This window comes from Pleurodeles waltl, chromosome 2_1, assembly GCF_031143425.1.
Source record: "Pleurodeles waltl isolate 20211129_DDA chromosome 2_1, aPleWal1.hap1.20221129, whole genome shotgun sequence".
Classification (NCBI taxonomy): Eukaryota; Metazoa; Chordata; class Amphibia; order Caudata; family Salamandridae; genus Pleurodeles; species Pleurodeles waltl.
The window spans coordinates 775,519,176-775,541,248 of record NC_090438.1 but is presented as its reverse complement, the minus strand read 5'-3'; the positions used below and the strand labels follow the sequence as shown (position 1 = coordinate 775,541,248).

At 42.0% G+C, this 22,073-nt stretch overlaps 1 protein-coding gene across 2 annotated transcripts in view; it reads right to left on the bottom strand.

Moving 5' to 3' along the window:
• Positions 1 to 3,382: 3,382 nt before the first annotated feature.
• CD83 (CD83 molecule) overlaps positions 3,383 to 22,073 on the bottom strand; it is a 59,897-nt gene continuing 41,206 nt past the window's right edge. For both annotated transcript variants that reach the window (XM_069218224.1, XM_069218217.1), the window contains one exon: positions 3,383 to 7,486. In XM_069218224.1, the coding sequence (XP_069074325.1) occupies positions 7,332 to 7,486 (155 nt within the window). In that variant the 3' untranslated portion in view covers positions 3,383 to 7,331. The remainder of the gene's footprint in view (positions 7,487 to 22,073) is intronic.

Below are 22,073 nucleotides of genomic sequence, written 5' to 3'. Positions count from 1 at the left end.
TCTCTCAATATGCAGACAACGCCTTAATTTACCTATGAGATCATGTGAAGGGGGTCCTGGGGTGATGTCTCTCTTGAACACCTTTGGAATAATATCGGTACTAAAGGTTAACTGGCCAAAATCCTGTATTTTCCCCATGTCTCCTGTTCCTCTGGAGGCCCAACTGACTCTCCCCCATTACTGATTGAGTTGGTGTCATACCACGTTTAAATATCTAGGAGTGTGGATATATCACTCCTTGCAAGACCTGAGGGAGGGTAACCTGGATAGGGCGGTAAGAAGCATTCGCGGATCGCTCCCCTTCTGGTGCTCACTCCCGCTGTCACTGATGGGAAGAGTGGCCATAGCCAATAGTCTTGTTCTCCCTAGGCTACTATATTACTTCGCGGCAGTGGCAATTGTCCTCCTGAAATCACTTTTCCGAATGGTAAATAGTTTACTTACTGAATTACTCTGGGGGAAGGATAGACGCTGAGTGGCCTTGAATACTACATAGCGCCCTATCAACAAAGGTGTCCTAGGTATGCCTAATCTTGAGCTTTACTACACACCGGTGCAGCTGCAATGGCCATTGCGACGGATGGGTAGCTTTTCAAAATCCAGATAAAGCATATGTGTTGAACTTTCTTAATACAACCCCGATACACACCTGGCTGACAGCCAGGACATCCTCCCCACCCCCCCACATGCGGGTCCTTACTATTGAGTACAGCTAGAATTTGTTGGAATATATATGTACGCAAAACCTCTATAGACACACATTATTCCCCATTAATACCTATAGCACGCTTGACAGCTGCTAGAAATACCCTGAGACACTGTGACATGACCCCATGGACGGCTGCCAACCTTGTTACGGTGGGGGATTTTTTTGCAGATGGCACACTGTTGACGTTTGAGGAACTTAGAGAATTCAATAACCTTCATGCAGGATTATTCCTATCATATTGCATGATTAGGCGACTTATACATAGCAGAAGGAGGAATGGCGACTTGGAACCCACAACCTCACAGGTACTTACAATGCAATTGTCCAACCAAGGGACCAGTAAAGTCATCTGTGTACTATATACCACCTTGAACACAGCACACTGCACGGGGGTGTGAACTGCTCATGACTGATGGAATGAGGTCCTACCCCATCCCCTACCCCAGGGATCATGGGAATCTGCATTAACTGAGATTAAGGGGGTAGCACGTAACCCCAGGCTTTGCTTTACCCAATTTAATTACTTGAATCAAACTTACCTGTCTCCCTCCCGCATTAAACACATGTTCCCGTTGTCCGACCATAAATGTCCAAGGTGCGTCTTGGTAGAAGCCAATTTGTATCATATGGTATGGGAATGCACCCCACTACAATTGTCGTGGCATCAAGTAACAGAGATCGTAGCTGACATAACAGATTACGATTTTACAAGTACACCCGAATCCTGCTTATTGGGGTTGCGCCGCAAGAAACGGGGAGACAAACACCTCCGTAGATTTATAGATATGGCGTTCACAATTTTTAAACGCCTTATTGCCATGTAGTGGAAAGCGCCAGTGCCCCAGATAATCACCAGATGGCTAAAATCCGTGCTGCAACTAGCGAGCGTAGAGGCGGTGGTATTAAAGGCACTGTCACGAAGGGGACTATCGTTGTTTTTTTAAACAAATGTGTTGAGTTGCAACTTATTTCAGCAGTGTAATTCCATGGTTTGCTTAGATAATAACAGTGCTCTTCTTCCTCACATGTGGGAAATGTTTTCATGTCTATAGATGTACTTGGAGACTGTTATGTGCATTAATGGGGCCACGCCCTCACGGCCATTATGTCTAATTTATGGTGCTCTCCCACACCCGCATCCCCAGCCCCCCTCAAAACCCTTACAAATGGTTCACAATCGATATAAATGTAATTGTGCGATCTATGTCACTTTTCTATGTTTAAGTTGCTACCTCGTTGTATAAATCTTGTCTCAGTTGCTTACTGCAAGTACAAAAAGCAGTGCAAAACTAAATAAAAAGATTTAAAAATAAAAAAATTAAAAAAACGTTGTCCTTTATGGTTCGTCTCAACAAATCTAGTATTTCAATGTTAAAGGCACCTTCCAAAGGAAACTGTAAATTCTTATCAGAAGGGGTATAGTCATGTCGCTCAGAAATCCACTGACACTTACGGATCCCAATGTCCATCATCATTTCATATGCAGGCGCTCCCTTAGCAGGGAACTTCTGACCTGCAATAGAAGATACAACAGAAATCTTAGGCTTTTTCAACACAGCATCTGTTATTTTTACTCAAAACAAATTACTGAATAACAACCAACCCCAGCATGTTTATATCAAAGGTCAAACTATCACAACACAGCTCTGCCAGTAACCAACCTATGACAAAATGGCTTTGTGGTGGCATCTCACAAATCCCATTGTGGCTACCTGGCTAACTAACCAATCACAGCTCAATTTCTCCTTGAATAAAGAAAACAATTGCAAAACCTTTCTTAGTCAACTTAAATAGAAAGAGCAATCAGCAAGTTAAAGTAAGACAAATCTCTGCAAATAATAGACCCAAGAGCAACACAGCAGCACTCTATACATTACTGTTTTAAACCACAATCCACTCTAGGCAGATCCCATCTAGTGGCAATCTACATGGCTAATGTAATCACTCCCATGATCCTAGGAACAAAGTACCTCAACCCTGAATAAACACACATCCCTGAAAAAAACGAAACTCATTAATTCAGAAAACCCCTTTGTGTGTGCATGTGGCGCCTCACACTACCTTGTGCACACAAGTGCACTACAATATCTCAAGATCTTAGATTTCAACAAGTCCAATAATTATATTAATCAATAACAAAATAAATCACAAATAAGAATAATACATCAAAACAACATTGATCAAACCACCAATTAAACCCAAAATCAGAATTGCATAATCAAACGCTTCACAAACAGCATAGCGAAGCACCTCAAACTCATAACTTCAAAGTATATCATGTACATCCCAAAAACATACACAACTTACAGAATAATTTTTCTGTAGTCATGCTTACACTCCAAATCATTCAGAAGCAGCACTGCAAGTCAAATTTCTCAGGACAATGTCAACACTTGGAACTCCATTTCCAGGACTGGGCATAAGGGTAGCATGAAACCTAGAAGGGGTTTCTTGGCATAAAGGAGGTGCAGTTTAACGAGCAGCCATTGTCTGCTATCATTATTTGTGGGTTCAAAACTGTACAGCAAAAGGTACACACCCCAATATTTACCTCATACAGTTAACCACTGGTTAGTGTGTGTGTGTAAAGGCACCTCCCCAAACATCAAATTATCAGAGTAAAACAATTTAAAAAGTAATGGGACCACTCAATAATTGAGATCTAGAACACTGGCAAATTATAGGGTTTTATTAAAAAATGAGTGGTACAGGGTAAATGCCATGGCAGGTCTCAGAAGCAGATGTATATAGAGTATGTAAAATCAGAAACTAATCCAAGTCCCATGTGAGCAGCAAAATCAGGAAATAGTCATGCAGCATCCCTAGTAGCATCAAGGAAAGACACAAAATCTCTGTATCACCCCCCTACCCAAATCAAAGCATTTTATACACAATTCTTGAATAGAATATGAGCAATTCAGCATGATAATCATGGTATGAGCAAAAGTATAATTATGTTAGCAAATCAGCACTCAAGAATAATAAGCGTCATTACCTTCACACATAAGCACTATCCCGTTTCATTAAATTGTTATTCAACCCCCTCTCTGCTAATTTCATCAAGAGTTGTTCAAACATCAATGAAGGGTCAGTTGGCTGACTTCCTGTTCAGGGTACAGGGTCACAACAGCTGAGAAGCCTTCTGGGGCAAGTTGATAGCCTCGAATCTCCAGACCACAGCTAACCACTGCCATGCAGCACTGGAAATTAGTACTCAACGTTAAAAGTTACACCGAGTTTGCTGTGCCTGGGAGAGTCGTCGGTGTGCAGTTTGGTCACCTAGAAGCTGAGTTATCGACCAGAGAAGGATTTGGCTGTGACCATGATACCAGTGGTGACTGGACTTCTACCACCACCGAGAGGCTTTGCAAGGACATCAGCCCTGTGACCAGGACTGTCTCACCCCCTTTGTGGACCGAGGAGTAGCTGCAGGAAGACCCCCATTGACTGCACTACAGCATCCTTAAGCATCTTCAGCTTCCGTCATCCATTGCACCACAGCCACTTCCATAGGAATCCATTATAAAGGGAAAAAAGTGCCTGGAACTACCAGGAGACTGTTTCATCTGTGGACGTAACTGATTCTGTGGGGCTTGCTGGTCCCCCAACTGCCTCCCTACTGGAGTTGGTTGCCTAAAGTGACCCTAAGTGACCACAAAACACCAGCTCAACTTTTTGTTGAATGTTTTCAAGTGTCAAATTTGTTAAAGTTGGCAATGCTTATTCACGGTGGAGTGCAATGCTTTGATTTACTATGCCTTGTAAATTCAATATCTCCAGAAATCTCCGGTGGATGTTTTTCATGTGGTGTCTAAAAAAACATAAAATAGTCTATTTTTATAAATTGGTGTTAAATTTCTTGAGTGCCTTGTTGATTTCTTCCACAATTGTTTTGGTCCTATTTTTCCCCATAAATCTTTATTGAGTTTATTGTAACATACAATAATAGAGAAAAAGAATAAACATCAACAAGGGAGGACACATTTCATTCACAATTTACAATAATGCTCATTGCAGCAGGGAGGAAAATGTCGTACCAAATAATATTTTATTCAGGTCATTAGACAACAAGGAATCAGCATTTGTGTATCTAGAAAGGAAATCTTAAGATAGTACACGTTAGTATTACCAATGAGAGAGTGACCCGGATCTGTTGGTCGCAGACCTTCAAATGTAGATTAATATTATGGGTTGTTCTGGTTACAATTGTGTATCGCAAGATACAAAGATAAAGGGGAGAGAGCAGGAAACCAGCAAAAAGGGGGGGGAACTCTAGTGAATACACTTTCAGTGAACATTTAATGTGTGTTATAATTGTCGCATCCGAGACGTGGTCATGGGAGATGTTGTTCTCCGTGACATGGTCATGGGATACTTTTGTTGTCCATGACATGGTCATGGGATACTGTTGTTGTCCGTGAATGTATCTAACAACTGCCATTTAATTTCTGAGATGTCTTAGGGTTCTCTGACAGTGCCTCCTGAGAGCTGTGGGCACTTCTTAGGTATGTGATCCATACTCACCAAGTGTGATGTAAGGTTTTGAATGACTTCCAAAGATAATCTGGTGGGTAATGGTTAGAAGGAGATCCAGGGGTGCCATGCCAGGAGTGTTAAGATGTAAAGTGGGTGGTGAGGTCCATGGGCCTAGGGCTATCATCGAGAAATTTAAGGTTATCTTTGATTTAAATATCTTTGATGGCCAGTCTTCAAAAGTGTACCAAAATGCACTAAGTTGGCTGCACTTAAAGAACATAGGTTCTGCTGTGCCTGGGGCGAGATTGCAGTTCCAACACTTATCATTGGTACGTGGTTTTAACGTATGTAGTCTGGTCAGTGTCAAGTGCAGTAGGATCATAGTAAAGGATTTATATGGTGTGAGTGGTGGGACAACCTTATTTCCCACCGCTGTATCACAGATTTTGTATTATTCTTCTTCTTCTGAGGGAGGTTCTATGTGCAGGGATTCTAGCTGTTTAGACTATTTCACCTGTATTGGTGTTGGTAATGCTAAGGTGAAGCTGGCTAGCACTTTGTATATTTTTATACCATATGTCCCGATGAGTGCCATGCTACTAAGCAAGATACAATGTGAGGGGCTTTACATCTATTCCTTTGGGTGAGCCTTGCTGCTCAGAGCTGCAGCTACCCAGGGTTGAGCTGAAGGTTTGACAAATGAAATAATTCTCCTTCTCTCATGTCATATGTGTGTCTTCATCAACTTCCCTACCGAGACAATGATGGCCTAGTCGTTAATGTTACAAACTCTCATTCTGAAAGATAATGGTTTGTCTGGACCAGTGTATGGTCTGGAGTGCCCGGTTTATAGGTCATGGGCCTGTTCCCATAAGCAGCTGAATATATGAGGAGATTGGGTCCACCGTGAGGGAGACTGATTGAATTGAACATTTGTGCATCATGGTCGTTGGATTATGGGATCTGTGTCTTCTCTGCCACTGTATATGTTGCAGAGGTGGGTTGGGGGAACCGTATGCAAAACCTATATTAATTATGCTGTCATGATTCACCCAGAGTTTTAGGAGTACGATTATAAATGTTTGTCTTTTTGGTATTATAAAAAGCAATAAAATGTGTAATTAACAAAAGATGACGAATTAGATTGCTGAAACGCCCGTAGGCTTTTGTCAACACAAGGAAAGGGTGTGTGCCTTGCTGTGAGGGGGAACTGAACTAACAAGTGGGTGCAGAATACCAACGGTTTTGTTCTGGAGTGGGTAATATGGAATCCTTGTGGATTCCCTAGATTACTCGAATTTTAAAATAATCTGAATTTCGGATTAGCAACAAATGTAGCAACCACTTGTAAAATAGAAATAGTTTAAATAAATTCAGAGAATAAAATCTCGGCAAAAACTTGTGCTGATGCCATAGCCAATATCAAAAAGTGGGATGATAAAAGTACTGTGAAATGAGTGATAATTTCATGACAAACAGATGTATGCCACCACATTCTACCCAACTCAGGGTCAAAATGTTGTGGTTCACCATGGATGTGGCATACCCAATCTATCATCGGTTGACTGGCATGAGTGAAGTTGATGCCAACCTAGCCAGTGACAGCATTCTTTATATGAATTGATCCTTGTTGAATTAGGCGTCATTCTAAATAAGATAAGAGCTCAGAAGACAAGCAAAAGGATATCACTTTTGTGGGGCACATTCCTCGGGATCTGCTTATTGCGTTGTAAGGCACAGATAGCATGATATAAATAGTTTGACTGGAAGACTCTCAACCAGTGGCACAGCTAGTGTGTCATGGGCCCTAGTGCAGGGACGGAAATAGGCCCCGTAGCCTCTTTTTGATCTGTGAAAGACAGCAGTAATCAGGTTTAAGTGGGCCCCTCCGGTATCTGGGCTCCAGTTACATCTGCTGCACCATTGGAAGTTACGCCCCTGCTTTCAAAAATGCATTTATACTTTTTTTCAATCCCAGTTAGGAAATTCCTGGCAAGTTCACTTCTAGTGTGATTACTAATATTCTTCAAAGTCAATAGTATTTTCTTTCTATAACAGCCATGCGATCGCCAAAGTAGGATTCAGTGCTGAACACAGACGTCTTAAAAATAACTTCTGAGTAGTTACTCGGTCAGTGATTGAGTTCCTAAAGACTGTCCCAACTTAAATTAGGTTTGTGTTTTGCAGTAATTTGTTTCGATATTGGAAGTTCTTCATTTCTTGTGCTGTGAATAGAGGAAGGATGTGGCTTAATCCATGTTTTGCTTTCTTTGAAAATATATTCTGTATTCTGATGCAAGTCTAGGAAAAAGAAAGTAAACGTATTATTCTATTTGGAAAACACCGTGGTAAATATTCAGAAGGGTGCATCAGCTATCAAATAATGTTTTCAAGATTAATAATTTTTTTGAATGACACTTTTTTGTCTAGTAAGTGGACACTTAAAACACTCTGCACGAACACGATAATATATTCAGTAAACAGGTTTTTCTCATTTCGACAGTGGGAACCAAGTACAAGCATTTCACAAATCGTATATATCTATATCATCCATGCGCACACATTCACATAGGAGGTTCTATGACACTATAAGGAGGTTAAAAAAATCACCAACAATAATATAAAATCCAGTACATGATCTACCACTACATTGTCAAAATATGTATATTATTATCGCTATATTTATGTAAGGTCAATGCACTGGATGCAAAATTAGTGTCATGTAATATAATACACGTGAGATAGTTGGGCTATACCCTAAAAGGCATATAAATGCCTGACAATGACATGCTTAGCACCCTATAGTTACTTTACCTAATCCATAGTAGTTCTTCGAGTGTGGATGTTCATGTATTACTTTACTGATGTTTAAATTAGTTTATCCAAAAGGGGCTTCTATAGATTGCAAATAGCAGCCAGGCTTCACAAATAACCAGGTAACCTTCACAAATACCGGCCAGTCAGAGGCTAGTTCACCTGAACCATGTGGTATTTGTTTTCTATTTTCATTAGACTGCCTTTTTGGGTAAAGGCTTTTACCTTTCCTGTGGGTGGTCTGGTCTTCCAGTGTGTTGCACATTCGGTGCCTTTTCAGAAACATCCGGCGCTGGCAGATTAGCAAAGGCTAGCCCATTTGCACCTATCTGCTATAGAACATCGCCAGCTGCTCACCCCCACCACCCAGCCCCCAAATCGAATGGTCTCAAACATGAATTGGCAAGAATGTCGGTAATCTATAAAGACCCCAACAGCAAATAATACTTTTTTCTCCTTATTACCAGAAACTACAAATTCTGCACCAAAGTAAGACAATTTGGTCAATTACATTCTACTTCATAAGGTTCATTCATTTTGGGCTTCCCAGTCAAGTAATAACTGTTTTATTAATGTTAAAGCTATGCTATGTTAAGGTAAAACTAAATCCAAGCAATGCCTTCAAAAACACCTTTGCCAATCTCATAACACACACCTCTGTTGCGTTATGTTACATTGATTTGTATAGTACACTAATCACCCGAGAGGGTATCGAGGTGCTTGGGCAGGTGTGTAGGTTTGTGGTCACAAAGTTACTTATATGAAGAGAGAGGTTTTCAGCTTCTTGTAGAACTCAAGAAGTAAGGAGGAGGCTCTGATGTGTTGAGGGAGTTGGGCATGATGTAGGCGAATGAGCGACCTCGAATTGTGCTTTTGTGGATGCAAGAAATGTGTGAGAATGAGGCAGAGCGTGGATATCTGTTGGGTTGGTGAAAATGAGTGCGTCGCTCGAAACTTGAATATATGATATCGCTGACTACTTACTGAACAAAGCTCTCCCCCCAAACTATTAAGTTATTAGGCACAGTAGGCCAAATAAAAAGGACAGAGATATAGCAATTTTATTCAATGATAATAGTGTTGTTAAAAAAAGGTCCTTCAACAATTCTCTTTCAAAAGAAGTCCCAGAATGTGAACACACATTTGAGTCAGCCACTATGAATCTGGATTTCATTTGCCACCCCTCCCAAAAGTTAATGCAGATATTTCGCAGCTATATTCTCACTCCTCAGGAAATCTCCTGGATGTAATCTTTTTATATGTATATTTCCAATGTGAATCTAGCTGCTCTATTCTATTAGCCTGACTAACCATATAGTAATCCCTCTCACCTTTAAAATTCAGAAATGAGAGCAAGAAAATCCATAGTAACAGAGAGATTTTGGCGATCTATCAGTCTTCCAGAAGCAACGAATATTGGTTCATCTTTCTTTCCTCCCACTTCAATATCAGATCATCCACTCATTGTCTACACTTCTTTGTCTAACATTAAACGAACCCTGACAAACCTGTTTGATGCCATGCTGGCAGTAAAGATCAGAAAAAATGCCACAAACCTTTAACCTAGAACCAACTCATTGTTCAGTCCTGAGTTTGCTTCACTGAAGACGGAGGCAGGTAGAGCGCAACGGCAAAGAAGATCTATATAGGATCAAGAGCTCAAACTCCAATATGCAGCAGACCTATTAAACTTTAACTTTCAGATGTTTTTAGCCAAACAAAATTACTAAGCATCACATACCCAACAGGTGGCTAACATAGCAAAAGAAGTGTAATTGAGGATATTTGAGCCCCTTTAGAAAAATGTGCCTCAGTTCAGCCTTCACAAGATCCCAGTAATGAGCTGTCCACATTTGCATTACCAAGATTAACAATTTTAGAACAGAGATCAAACTGGCCCGTGGCCTCGAAACCAATGCAGGTGAGACATCTGCTGCCTTACATCTGATAGCAATCACCAAGGCTTGATTGAGAGAGGTCTCTGTTTCTGAGGTACCCACAAGTATATCCACCACTGGACCCTACAGTTCACCATCAGATAACTCTCAATTCAAAATTATGCAACAAGTAGGTCTTCCTATAGCCTTAGATCTTGCTACCCTATTTAATCTTAAACTATGAAGAGTATTGAGGTCAGATATAATTAGGGGCATAGCTTCGGTGGGGGATGTTTGGTGTGTAACACCCCCCTAATAAATGTATTTTCTGATGAATAGTTGGGTAGAGGTGCTTCCAGTCGGATATGGTGAGATATCTGTCGGATTTCATCTGGGATTTTTGCATGCACACACACTCTCTAATCTTAGTTTTGAAAGTCCTGCCCAAGCTACACCCCTAGTTATAGTCAAATATCTATTATGGAAATCATCTCTTTCTCAAGATGACCCCAAGAAAATTTGTCTCATCTCTCTATGGGCCAGCTTAGCTAAAATTCTTGAAAAATTGATCTTTGGACAGTAAAACTCATTTGTGGAGACAAACCACTTGTTTCACCTTCTCTAAGCTTCTTTCAAACTGCAGAACAGAGCTAGTGGTGACCTCTGCAGGTGATGATCGATAATGGTGGTGTTAAAGCATTACCAAGATTAACACATGTGGCCTTTGACACTATTGACCGCCACTAATTGTTAACAGCATGATGGGCATCGATAATGATGATCTGGCTCCCAAGTCGACAGGTATCTTTCTTATGGACCAATTTCAGACTATCTTCCACCTTTTAAATGCCACACTAAATCTAAAAACTGTGGTGTCTTCTCCTTTGTGAATGTCGGCGCCAAAATTTTTTCATGAGCAGGCAGTGGTCCCATGGACCACTGGCTACTCTTAAAAAAATGAATTGAATCCTTTTAATTTTTAATTTTGAAATGCATCCCATTTTCCTTTAAGGAAAACGGGCTCCATTTAAAAAAAAGATTGCTTTATTAAAACGCAGTCACAAACATGGCAGTCTGCTGAGCCAAGCAGGCCACCATACCTGTGCGTGCAGGCCATTCCTGATTGGTCACAAATGAATATTGATGAGGCATGCCCATTTGGACCCACTGGGAATTGCAAACAGTGTAAAACACACTGTTGTACATAGCTGTTTGTGATTTCCTTAAAGCGAATCACAAATATTTGCTACTGGGACATCAAGATAAAGCTTTGTACGTGTGGCCCTAGATCCATTTGAAACAAACAAGTACACATCTGGCCCCCTAACAAGGGAAATACAGCCGGGAAGGCATAACACAGTCTACTCAAATTAGCCCTGCAAAGTTACTCAACTTTACCCAACAAAGGGCAAACTATTATTATCAGTTACCTGAATATTTAATCGAAATAAAATTTACCAATAGAAAAGCTCAAACCATATTAGATGAGGACAAAATAAAAGTGTTTTTTGTCAATGAAAAAGGCATGACTGTAAATTCCAAGAACTGAAGTAACCTTTCAGAATATGCTTACCTGTGCATGTATTTTCATGTAGCTCTTAAAAGCAAACAAAAATACCTGAATGCAGAGAAGATTATACATCACATCACCAAGAGGAAACAAGCATTTGCAATGCAATAGGTCTTGCATATGCAAGAGTTATGGCTATTGGTGCTGTAAATGACACCGTCTTTTACCCATGTGTTTCGGTATGGAGTGGATGTATGTAGTATGGAGTGGAATTATGTGGGTTGGATTGGAATGGTTAGTTGTGGAATTATGTGGGGTGGAATTGTGTGGTGTGGAGTGTATTTGTGTAGTGGAATTATGTGGTATGGTGAATAGATATGGTTGGGGCCTGCACAGGATAGAAAGGAAGATATAGGGGCATAGGTAGTTTGCTTCTTTGTGTGGAGTTCATTCACCACTTCTTGCACAGAGTGTGTGAGAAAGAGAGAAAGAATGGGAGAGTAGGCAACAGACGCATAAAGACAGAGCTCCTGTGTATGCAGAAGACACCCCAATAAGAGGAGGAAAGCGTGGGTTTGAGGGAAGGAAACCTTGAAAAGGCATGGAGAAGAAACTGCTCAAAGACCTGAAATCAACCACATGGGAGAGGTGGGAAGAGTGTGTGACAGAGCGAGAGAGAGAGGGGTGAGAGGGAGTACGAGAGAGAAAGAGGGGCGAGTGGGATGGACACCCAGAAGTGGGGGGAAGGCAGACCAGTTCAAAGCGCGAGGAGGTACAGGAAGGTAGCATGTGTGAGCAGGTAGCATAGAGAGGTCACCAGGAATGTGAGGGAGGGATGAAAGGGGGCAGTGGGATTGTGAGATGAGGGGGCTAGTGGCAATGTGAGGGAGAGATGAGAGGGGCAGGGGGTGTTTGGGGGAGAACTGACAGGGTTGTTGGAAGTGCGAGGGAGAGATGGGCTGTATTGCAATTGTTTGTTGCAGAATTGTGTGGCATGGAATTGTGTGGTGGGAAGTGGAAATATGTGGCATGGTGTGCTGTGGAATTATGTGAATAATCATTAAATGGTATTAAGTGTACTGGAACTATGTAGAGTGAGATTGTGTGTTATGGAGATAATTATGTGCAGTGGAATGTTGTGGAGTTGAATTATGTGGTGTGCTGTTAAATTTTGTGGCATATTCTGTGGTGTGGATTGGAGGTATGTGGTGTATAGTGGAATTCTATTGTATAGTTGAAATATGTTGATTGGTGTGGAAATATATGGTGTGTATTGGTAATGTGTGGAGTTGAATTGTGTGGCAAGGACCTGTGTGGCATGAAGTCAAATTATGCTTATTGGAATTATGTGTCATGGCGTGGAGTGCATTTATGTGGATTGCTGGAATGTGGCATAGAGTGCATTTATGTGGGATATATTATGATGTACTGAGTTGAGTGTAATTATGTGGAGTGTAATTATGTGACGTTGAGTGGTATTTTGTGAAGTGTAATTATGTTGTGTGGTGCAGAATTGTGTGGCACTGAACTGTGTGGTGTTGTGTGGAATTATGTGGGATGGTTTGGAGTGGTATTATGTGGCATGGTGTGGAATAATGTGGTATGTAAGGGGTGGGCAAGCCAACAAATGAACAGGGATTGCCGAGCCAGAGCCAAACCAGAGGTTGACTCTTGCTCTAAAAGCCAGTGATTCAGCCGAGGCATGCAAATAGTTGGCAGGTACATCATGACACAGAGATTGTTAGAATATAAGATATCTTCACAATTCAAGAAAGTATTTTTTCTTTTAACATTCAAAGTATTACACCTTAGCACATCACATTATTCCACTGCTGTGAAAATCATTTATTAAAAGTGAGAGTTTTAAACATGCACTGAGAAACATTCCCGTCCCTAGCCTAATGCCAGTGCTATTAGGGAAATAAGAGACATGGCAAGGGTCGTGTGTACATTATATGTGGCCTAGATTCTTACTGTAAATGACAGTAAATTGTATGCTATTAGGTCAAACAGAAGCCAAGTATTTGTACAGCTGACATCCTGCAGTCTCATATGTGAAGGTGCTTCCTTCTGTGACAGTGAACAAAAACAGAAGGCTTGGTAAAATAAAGGATCATGCAATTTCATCAAGAAGGGAAGCTGGGATTAATCTCAGATTTTCTACTTTCATACTGTGCATTACGGCCACTAGATGGCATGGCTAACTTCAAATTTGTTATCCCTGGGATAAAAAGTAGAGTGTTTGTGACAGGTAGAACATCATAGCTGCCAATGGTTTGCTTTACTTATGTGTGACATTTTAAGTACCTTATGTGTAACACTCAGAAAAAGGTCCACAACCCCCTGCATAAACCACTGCCAATTCAAACTGTGCACCTTAGACTAACTAGAACTCAAAAAGAGAATAAAGCAACATATTGTAATTGCCATAATAAAATGCATCTCACCTCACACATAACTCTTGCACACTGGTAATGGTGGAAAGGTTAATGCCAGCCCCACGGCTATCATCTTCCACTCCCTATCAAAGTGCACTCAACATAGGTACAGTGGCAAGTAGAAAGCCATTTCAAGAGTAGGGCATAGCCTGTAACCCCAGAGCTAAGTGATACATAAAGGGGTTAAATGCATATGACAGGGATAAGAGCTCAGGGAACGTGCTGCCCTAAAGATAATTTTCAACTCCTTAAGCATTCACATCTTAGAGAAAATGCTAAGTGACACAACACTACGAAAAAAGTAAACAAGCATGACTATGATTGCACTTAACACAAATCATAATAGGGTTCCAGGGAATAACGGGCAGATTATACCTCCATAGATTAGAAAAAAAGAAAATTACTTGAAACCATGATGATCATTGAGCACAAAAGCAGCTCAGTGATTTTTCACAAATCTGTTGTACAAAACCTCAGCACACTTTTCATGGACTCAAAAAAATAATATAGTCAGCAGGAGCACTGAATGGGTGGTGGTCTGATGAGAGACGAGCGCTAGTCCGCCACCTCAAGTCACAGCAGAGGGTGATAATGGGGGCTAATCACCTACAACCATGTCATCACAAGAAGGCCAAGCCTTGAGCCTCACCACTGCTCAAATCCTGGGCTCACTGTCACTGCCTGCACTCTGAGTATTACTGCAGGCGGATAGCTTCTGTTGGTGCAGCACCTCGAATAAAAGCAGGTCCTGAGCATCTCTGCTTGCGTGACTTTACCTTCCAGTGTGGAACATTTTGGAGTGGCGCTATTCGCCTGTAGAAAAGGGCCTGAATGCTCCCCCTCTTCGAAATAATGACATGGACGGTCATATCGCCACATTTGTTTTTCATAAACATAGAAGTGAAGAGTCCAACTGGATTATTTCAATTTATTGAATCAGATGGCCAAGTGATACAGTGGAGTAATTACCAAAAAAACTCAGTTGTTGGTTGTGCACTGGGGAATAGGGTTTTTGTTGAAAATCGATGACCGGCAACCGTACCAAATGCCGCTTTCAGCCTTACGCTTCAATGCATTTTAGAGAGCCAGAATGCTATTCTTCAGTAGAAAATATATTACAAATGCCACCTTTGTGCCCAAATCGAACTCAGAGAGAAGCAAGATGGTGATGTTTTCTTTGTGGGCCCTGTTAGTAGTATATTGTTTGGAGGAGTCCTCTGATATTGGCATCAGTAAGGTGCCTGTCTCAGATTTCACAAAGTGCACCAGGAATAGCAAGATGGCGTCAAAAGGCTTGCTGAGACACTTCGGGAACATGAACATTAAAAAAAGGCAACCATTGCGCATAATATAACAAGCAGCGAAGGGGGTGCGAGTTTGGGGACGTCCAAGCAAAACAATGAAATCCTTTAAGTTTGAAGTCCGAGAAAGAAAATAAAGATGCACTTGAAGACAGCATAAACACACGTAGAAAGTAGTTGCCCGGCTTGCGCTTGGAACAGCTTAGCAAGCGGGCATTGTTTTCAAGTTCACAAAGGGTTCACAGAGTGCACGGTTATTCAGTGTACTTGCTTGTCTGATTGCACCCCCCCCCTTGAAACTGTACTGCATAAGTCTGCCCAGGGGGCAGAATGGTGGCTGCACGGTGGGTGTGCAGCAGCTGTCCGTAATGTAAAATAAAAACGTTCCAGAGCAGACCAGCAGCCAAGCATAAAACAAAAGAAAGGCTTGCAAAGCGCGACGTCCATGAAGCCGGTGCTGAGCAGTGCGGTGGCCAAGCCTGGTGGCCATGAACCGGGTGCTGCACTGAGTGGGAAATGCGCAGGGACGAGCAGGGAAAAAATAATAAAATAGTCCCTCCAACAAACAGATAAAGATTCAAAGTGCAAGAAATAGAAGTTGGTCCCTTCTCCCTGGGTGTAAACGAAAGTCAAAAGAGAGGGACAAAGAGGAAGGAATGCCCAATAGCATGCAAGTATTTTTAAAGGACATTGACATAGACGAATGATAAGTGATGGGTTGAGTTGAACCCCACTAAGAATACATGACCGATCACTAGGCGACAGCACAAATGATGTCCAGGCTTGATCTAAAAACTCAGAACCATTTTGATCAAGATACTTGTTCTGCACAGTGGCATCTCCAAGGTGGGTTGCACCACATGGGGCTAGTGCTCCAGCTGCATTCCTCCAATCCCCCGCCCCTCATCTCCCCCATGCCCCATCATCATGGCTGATAAGGTTTAGTCAGAAAAAGATGGTCTTGAGTTGTTCAGAAGACCCTGCAGAAGGAGACAGGATGGAGGGGGCAGGGTATGAGTGTGCACCATGTTGGCCACTTATCCTTTTGCTGTTGGAAATCACCTCAGGGGACGTTAGGGTGAGAAAAGATCTTAGTGCATGTGATGTGAAGATCACCAGGGACCCCCGAGTTTGAAGCATTATATCCCTAAGGCACCTCCTGGCCGGTCTTTTGCATCAGACCATCAGGCCTTGATGTAACAAGGGCTTGTTTTTCTTTCAGTGCACATAATTCAATCCCTGATAAAAACAAACAAGCTATTCTTTAAAGATATGAGAACTCCCTAGTTAGAGCTTTAAATATCCATATTAAAGTTTGTAATAATCCCACTTAAACTGACTCTGGCGGTGGCTGTGCCTGGAGTTGCCAATCAGTGACACACACAAATGTGCACGCATGTCATCTGCTTTTCTAAACAAGACCTGCTACTTCCCATAGTGTACCTATTTTGGGACCGATTCAAGAATTAAAAAATGGCAAAGTATGGGCACAGAATTGGGCCTTTGGTTGATTGTCCCTTTTCATTCATTTTCCATTTACTAATATCCCTGGTAGTATGACACAAAAGCTATGCTTGTCGCAGGGTTCCACGCTTATTATCACCCTTTTAAAAACTCACCTATTTGGCCTTCCACTGAGTTCTTCATAGTGGAGAAGTCCATATAGGTGGTATGGCACCTTCTGTGCAAAAGCATACTTTTTTTGCCTTGTGCCCTTTTTTTGCCTTTTCCTATACCCTGCCTAAAGGAAGCCATTACCCTACACTCTGACCAAATATAGGAGTGATCCGTTTCCCCTCCCGCCAAAGAAGGGGAAGTTAATCAATGTTTTTTGCTACAGTAAACCTCAAACCATTTCCAATGTTGGAGTGGCCCGGCCAGCACTGTACCTCTGACACAGCTAGCTGAGCCGAATTGAAAGGGCCAGTGTATAGACTCGGTTTTTAATTCCATCATGGCCCGTTGGACCAGAAAACCCTGCACACTAGCCTTTTCAAGTAGGCTCATCTCAGTCCAGCACTGACTATTTCCAGAGTGGAAAAGAAACAGAGAGGAGTTTGGCAATGCCAACAAATTCACGTTTGAAGGCATTCCGAAACGTCCTAGGCAAACCATGCCTTACGAGTTCCACCTCCCACTCTTTGGCTACATTTTACAAGTGTGGAAATCTCCACTCACTTGGCAGGAATATCCACTGGCATTATTTCTCTTTTCTGCAATGGTTCGCCGGTGCAGATAAATAATGCTTGTGTGTACTTTGGAAATCACAAAAAACTATTATTAGTTCTCCTCTGAATAGTCTCTAAACCCTACAGGTTACTTACTAATTTAATTCTTAAAATGATGGATGATCTGTATACCCCATTTGCCTTAAAATGAATCACTTCTACCCACTTCCATTTTTGGTAGAGAAGAAAACCAAGGCATAGGAAGATATTTTGTCTTCAACAGGATCACAAAATTAGGGGAAGGGGGCTGGATATGTAACCCCTATTTTGCACCATACGTCTTCTACTACTTTTCAATATAAAGTAAGAAAAAACAGATTGAGGATGCTGTGTATTAGGAAGTAAACAGCGGGTCAGAATCACAAAAATGTGAAAATTTACTCCTGTTTGTTTACTCTTACATTTGGGGCAGATTTATGATTTTTTTTATTCACAAAATATTCGAGGAGTACTCTGGAGATCTGCAACATATTCCTTTTTACAGGCATATTTACAAAAATATTTTTAATTCATAGCTACACCAATGTAGGAACATTTTGCATGCATAAATATAAATTGTGGAACATTTGCAACAGATGGCACAGCGGCACGGCCACCCTTACTTTTGTCTGCTGCAGTTAAACTTTAATGAGGTGAGAATCTAGCTCCAGCTATGGACATCAGCAAGTGGTATTACTGGGTTGAGGACAACGGTTTTGTTATGTATCTTGAAAAACTAACTAGTAGTAAACAAGGTTAATAGTCCATGGAGCAGTGAACGTATGCATTATTTAAAATTTACTGTACCTACACCCAAAATGACACAAAGACACACCCATCTACTGTTCATGAATGCCCGGTGTATGTGGCCCCACCGGTTTTTTCAATGTCCTCTTCTGTGCCCCTCCTAAAAATATTTCAAGAGGCACTATTGGTTACACTGGAACAAAACTGTGACAAAGGTCCTCTCCCGAAAATTAAAAAAAAGAAGAAATAGGAGCCCCAAAATCACAACTGGAACTGGGAAAAAAATGGAAAATGTAATGACGTATTACAGCAGTCCCACGCTCACTGTCAAGAATACATGAGTGGTTGTGAAAAGTGGAACTGAAATATAGAGGCAAGAGATAACCTTAGCATAAATCAGTCATGAGCCACACAACTAATGACTTACCGCAACTATGTAATTTCTAATTAAAATCAAAAACAGAATAGCATGATGAATAATCAGGAGTAGTATTTACCATTGTTCAGTCAGTCACAAAGCATTGAAAAAATATGGACTTTACTTGTCTTCAAGTAACGATGTGCACAGTGAATGGTGCCTGTAGTATTGCTGGTCTTTAGAATTGCCCACCTGCAGTCACTAAAGTTGGGGGATTAGGCAAGCCACACCCATTCATACCACCGCCATGGTTTGGCTGGAGGCATAAATAGCCTGCCCGTCCAGGCGCCTCTAGATAAGAACACAGCAAAAGTGTGAAGTGTTGTTATTTCATGAACTTGTGCCAGCTGCTACTTTACAGTGCCCATGAGAGAGACAACCTTCAGTTTTTGAATAATAGCAGTGGGCACTGGATGGAGTGCGCTCGCTGGTGCCCTTTCCTGAACGTTCCAATATTATTTGGTGTGTATTTGTGATTCAGCAAATGCCTGAACTTCCACCACCCGACCAGACACCTCCGATCAGCTTCCCTCTCCTTCGCATACACCCCACAAGGTCGTCGAGCCTTCTTCTCTCTACTGGCAGCCAGCGATTCAGAAAAGAACTAAAGACATGGATGTTCCAATAATCATTCCTCCAAGCGCCAGCGCCTTGAGACACTCACAGGTGATTTCCCGAGCCCTATAAATGTTTGATGGATTGATTGTTCAAACCCAGACCCTGGAGTGAAATATCCACAGTCTGTGAATGCATTAGTTCTGTGACTCCACCCCCAGTCCTCAGTCTACGCATTCATTGCAGGTCCCAACCATTGAAAGTAGTATTCCTGTCTTATATTGCTGAGACAGGAGGTGTGAGCAGCCTCACAACCAAGCTCTTTGTGCTGTGCCAGATTGATACAACTGGCCCAGCACAAAGAATTAGCCAGGTTCTATGTCACAAACTGTACAAACACAACACTCCTATTCGACCTACCCAATAATGTATCTGCTCTTTTATCCAGTGGTTGAATTGTTCTCCTTTGAATCTGGAGTCTGTGGCAATGAACCAATGAATTATGTTATGCAGGCCAAATCACTTAAACTGCAACTATTTGCACCAAGCAGATGTAAAAAACATAATTGTATGATTTCTGACCCAATTATATGTTCTCATGAATCCAGGGCTTGTATACATTAAGTGCACTGTTCCAGCCTTCGCTGGAGTACATCCTTAACTGCCGGAGACTGGCATAGACTACTGTAGTGCACACTGTTGCAGAAATAATTTGCATCCGAAGTGCAAATCCAAACTCTGGCAGCTTTCACCTGGCTTGGATGAGCACATCAGTGAAAGACAGAGCCACAAAGTGAGTTGCTCATTTCACTGCCAGTGGACCCAGGCTCATTTTATTTTTATTTTTAAAGGAGGACATAGATCCCCCCTAAGTGAGTTGAATGTGTGTTCTGCATAGTTTGGTATCCAGAATAAAAAAGACATTTCAATACTCTATTAATATGTGTATTGATTCCAGCATCTGTAAGCATGATGTTTATAATATAATGAAAACATGAATAAAGATATTAAGCCCAGGTTTAGTGTGCTCAAAGACTTTCACTGTCTTAAACTGCCCAAAGTGGGCATGGTTGGCCCTGGGAAGCAGTGCCAGGCATACATGTGGCACCTCCAGTCACCCACTTCGGAACACTTCTGGGATCTGTGGAAAATCAGTTGAGGACTAGAGCTGCTGTTTTGTGACCTCAGAAGAGCCATGAAGGACTGGACCTGCTCCCTCCTGTACATATGAGAAAGCAGCGGACTCCAAGTGTCATAAGCCTGACCTCCTGTTCAAGCTATAGGGACACAAAAAACACAACAAGCTACAATAGGCCTTGTCCTGGGAGTACCCAGCTGACCAGTGGCATTTGGACCAGACCTGCACTGGCTGTTGGCTGCTGTCTGACACCATGAGTCTCTCTAGGTGCCTCGCCTGAGGTCCTGGTGCTGCCCCTTCAAACATTCATGCTTGAAGGATACCTGCCTTGGTAACTTTTGGAAGCTGTTCAATACATTATGCACTTGATATATGATTTGTATTCATTTTCTAAGAGTCTATTGATGATCCTTTCTGATGATCCTTTCTGTGATATCAATATTGTCAAAGACCAATATCCAATATCACTTTAGCTGGCCACACAATTTTGGTAAAAGTATGCCAGTGACTAAACTGTGGAACAAAATACTGAAATAACACTCGCTTAGGTAAGAGAGGGCCTAAAACAAATAAGCTTTAAAGTCCGAGGAATAACCTGAGACCACCAACATATTGCCCTGTTGAAATGTGAAGATCTTGAAAAAAGCTCTTGAACGACAACGCCAATCTTGCAAATCGGAAGGAGCGGAGGGCCCTGACCTTGAAGGGTTTGTACTGGGACTCTTTGGCGAACTCATAGGAGACCCTCAAATCTTGATGAAGGTGGAAAGAGACCATCGGGTGGGCCCACCATCAGCTGCAGATGGTAAGCGTCCTCACCGTGTACTGGTAAAACTACATTCATTCAAGATGAAGGAGGTGATTTTGAAGGCGATCCGGGGGGCAGGCACCATCTCCTTTCAAGGAGCGACCTGTGTGGTCTATCAAGCCATCGCTTCCGCCACACTAGGAAGGAGACTCCAATTTAGACCAATTATGGACAACCTCCATAAGAATAACGTGAAATACCGCTGGACCTTTCCATTTGGACTGGCCTTCTCCCAACAGAAAAAAATCGCTTCACTTTACGGAGGTGGGTGCGGCGGCGGATCTTCTAAGCCTCTTGCTTTCCGAGTTCCCCAACCCCAACAATGAGAGGGACTCTCATCTGGCTGGTCAGGCACTCAAGGGGGAGTGGAGTGCATGGCTTGCACCGAGACGTTCTAAGAAACAGGAGAGGAGCAGCCTCCTCTACATGAACTACTGCCATGCTGAGGGGATTACCCCTTCAGACGATAACCTTTTACTCAATCTTTGACAATAGGTTTTGTGGGAGTTGGGGAGTGAGGAGAAAGATCTCAAAGAGGACCCTGACACTCACAAGGGACCCACACATGGGGGCCACTAGCACTACAGGATTATGGCAGTGCATTGACATAGTTCTTTATCATACTGTTTAATCATAGCCCCATACATATGATTTTACATTCAGAATGCTATGGCGAATATGGCCAGACTGCCGCCAATGCTTTATTGTTATGTAATTTACAGATTGCCTACGGGATCAGAATATTTTCATAATTCAGGCTTTTGTTCTTTGTTGTTTACCATGAGTGGGCCTCAACAGGGATATATGGAGACAGCACCTAGGGTCAATATCTATCTCCTGGATGGAGGGGGGTGTAGAAGGGGTGAGGGGGTGAAGAGGCTAGAGGGAGTGAAGACAGACAAAACTACCATACACACGATGTTAGTTACATTAACATAGAAAGTGAGGGGTCTTAACTCCCCGGCTAAGAAGCAAAAGATATGGAAATATCTTCTGGATGGGAGGTATGACATTGTAGTCCTACAGCAAACCCATTTGAAACCCAGCGAAGAGGGCAGAATACGACATAAGAGAT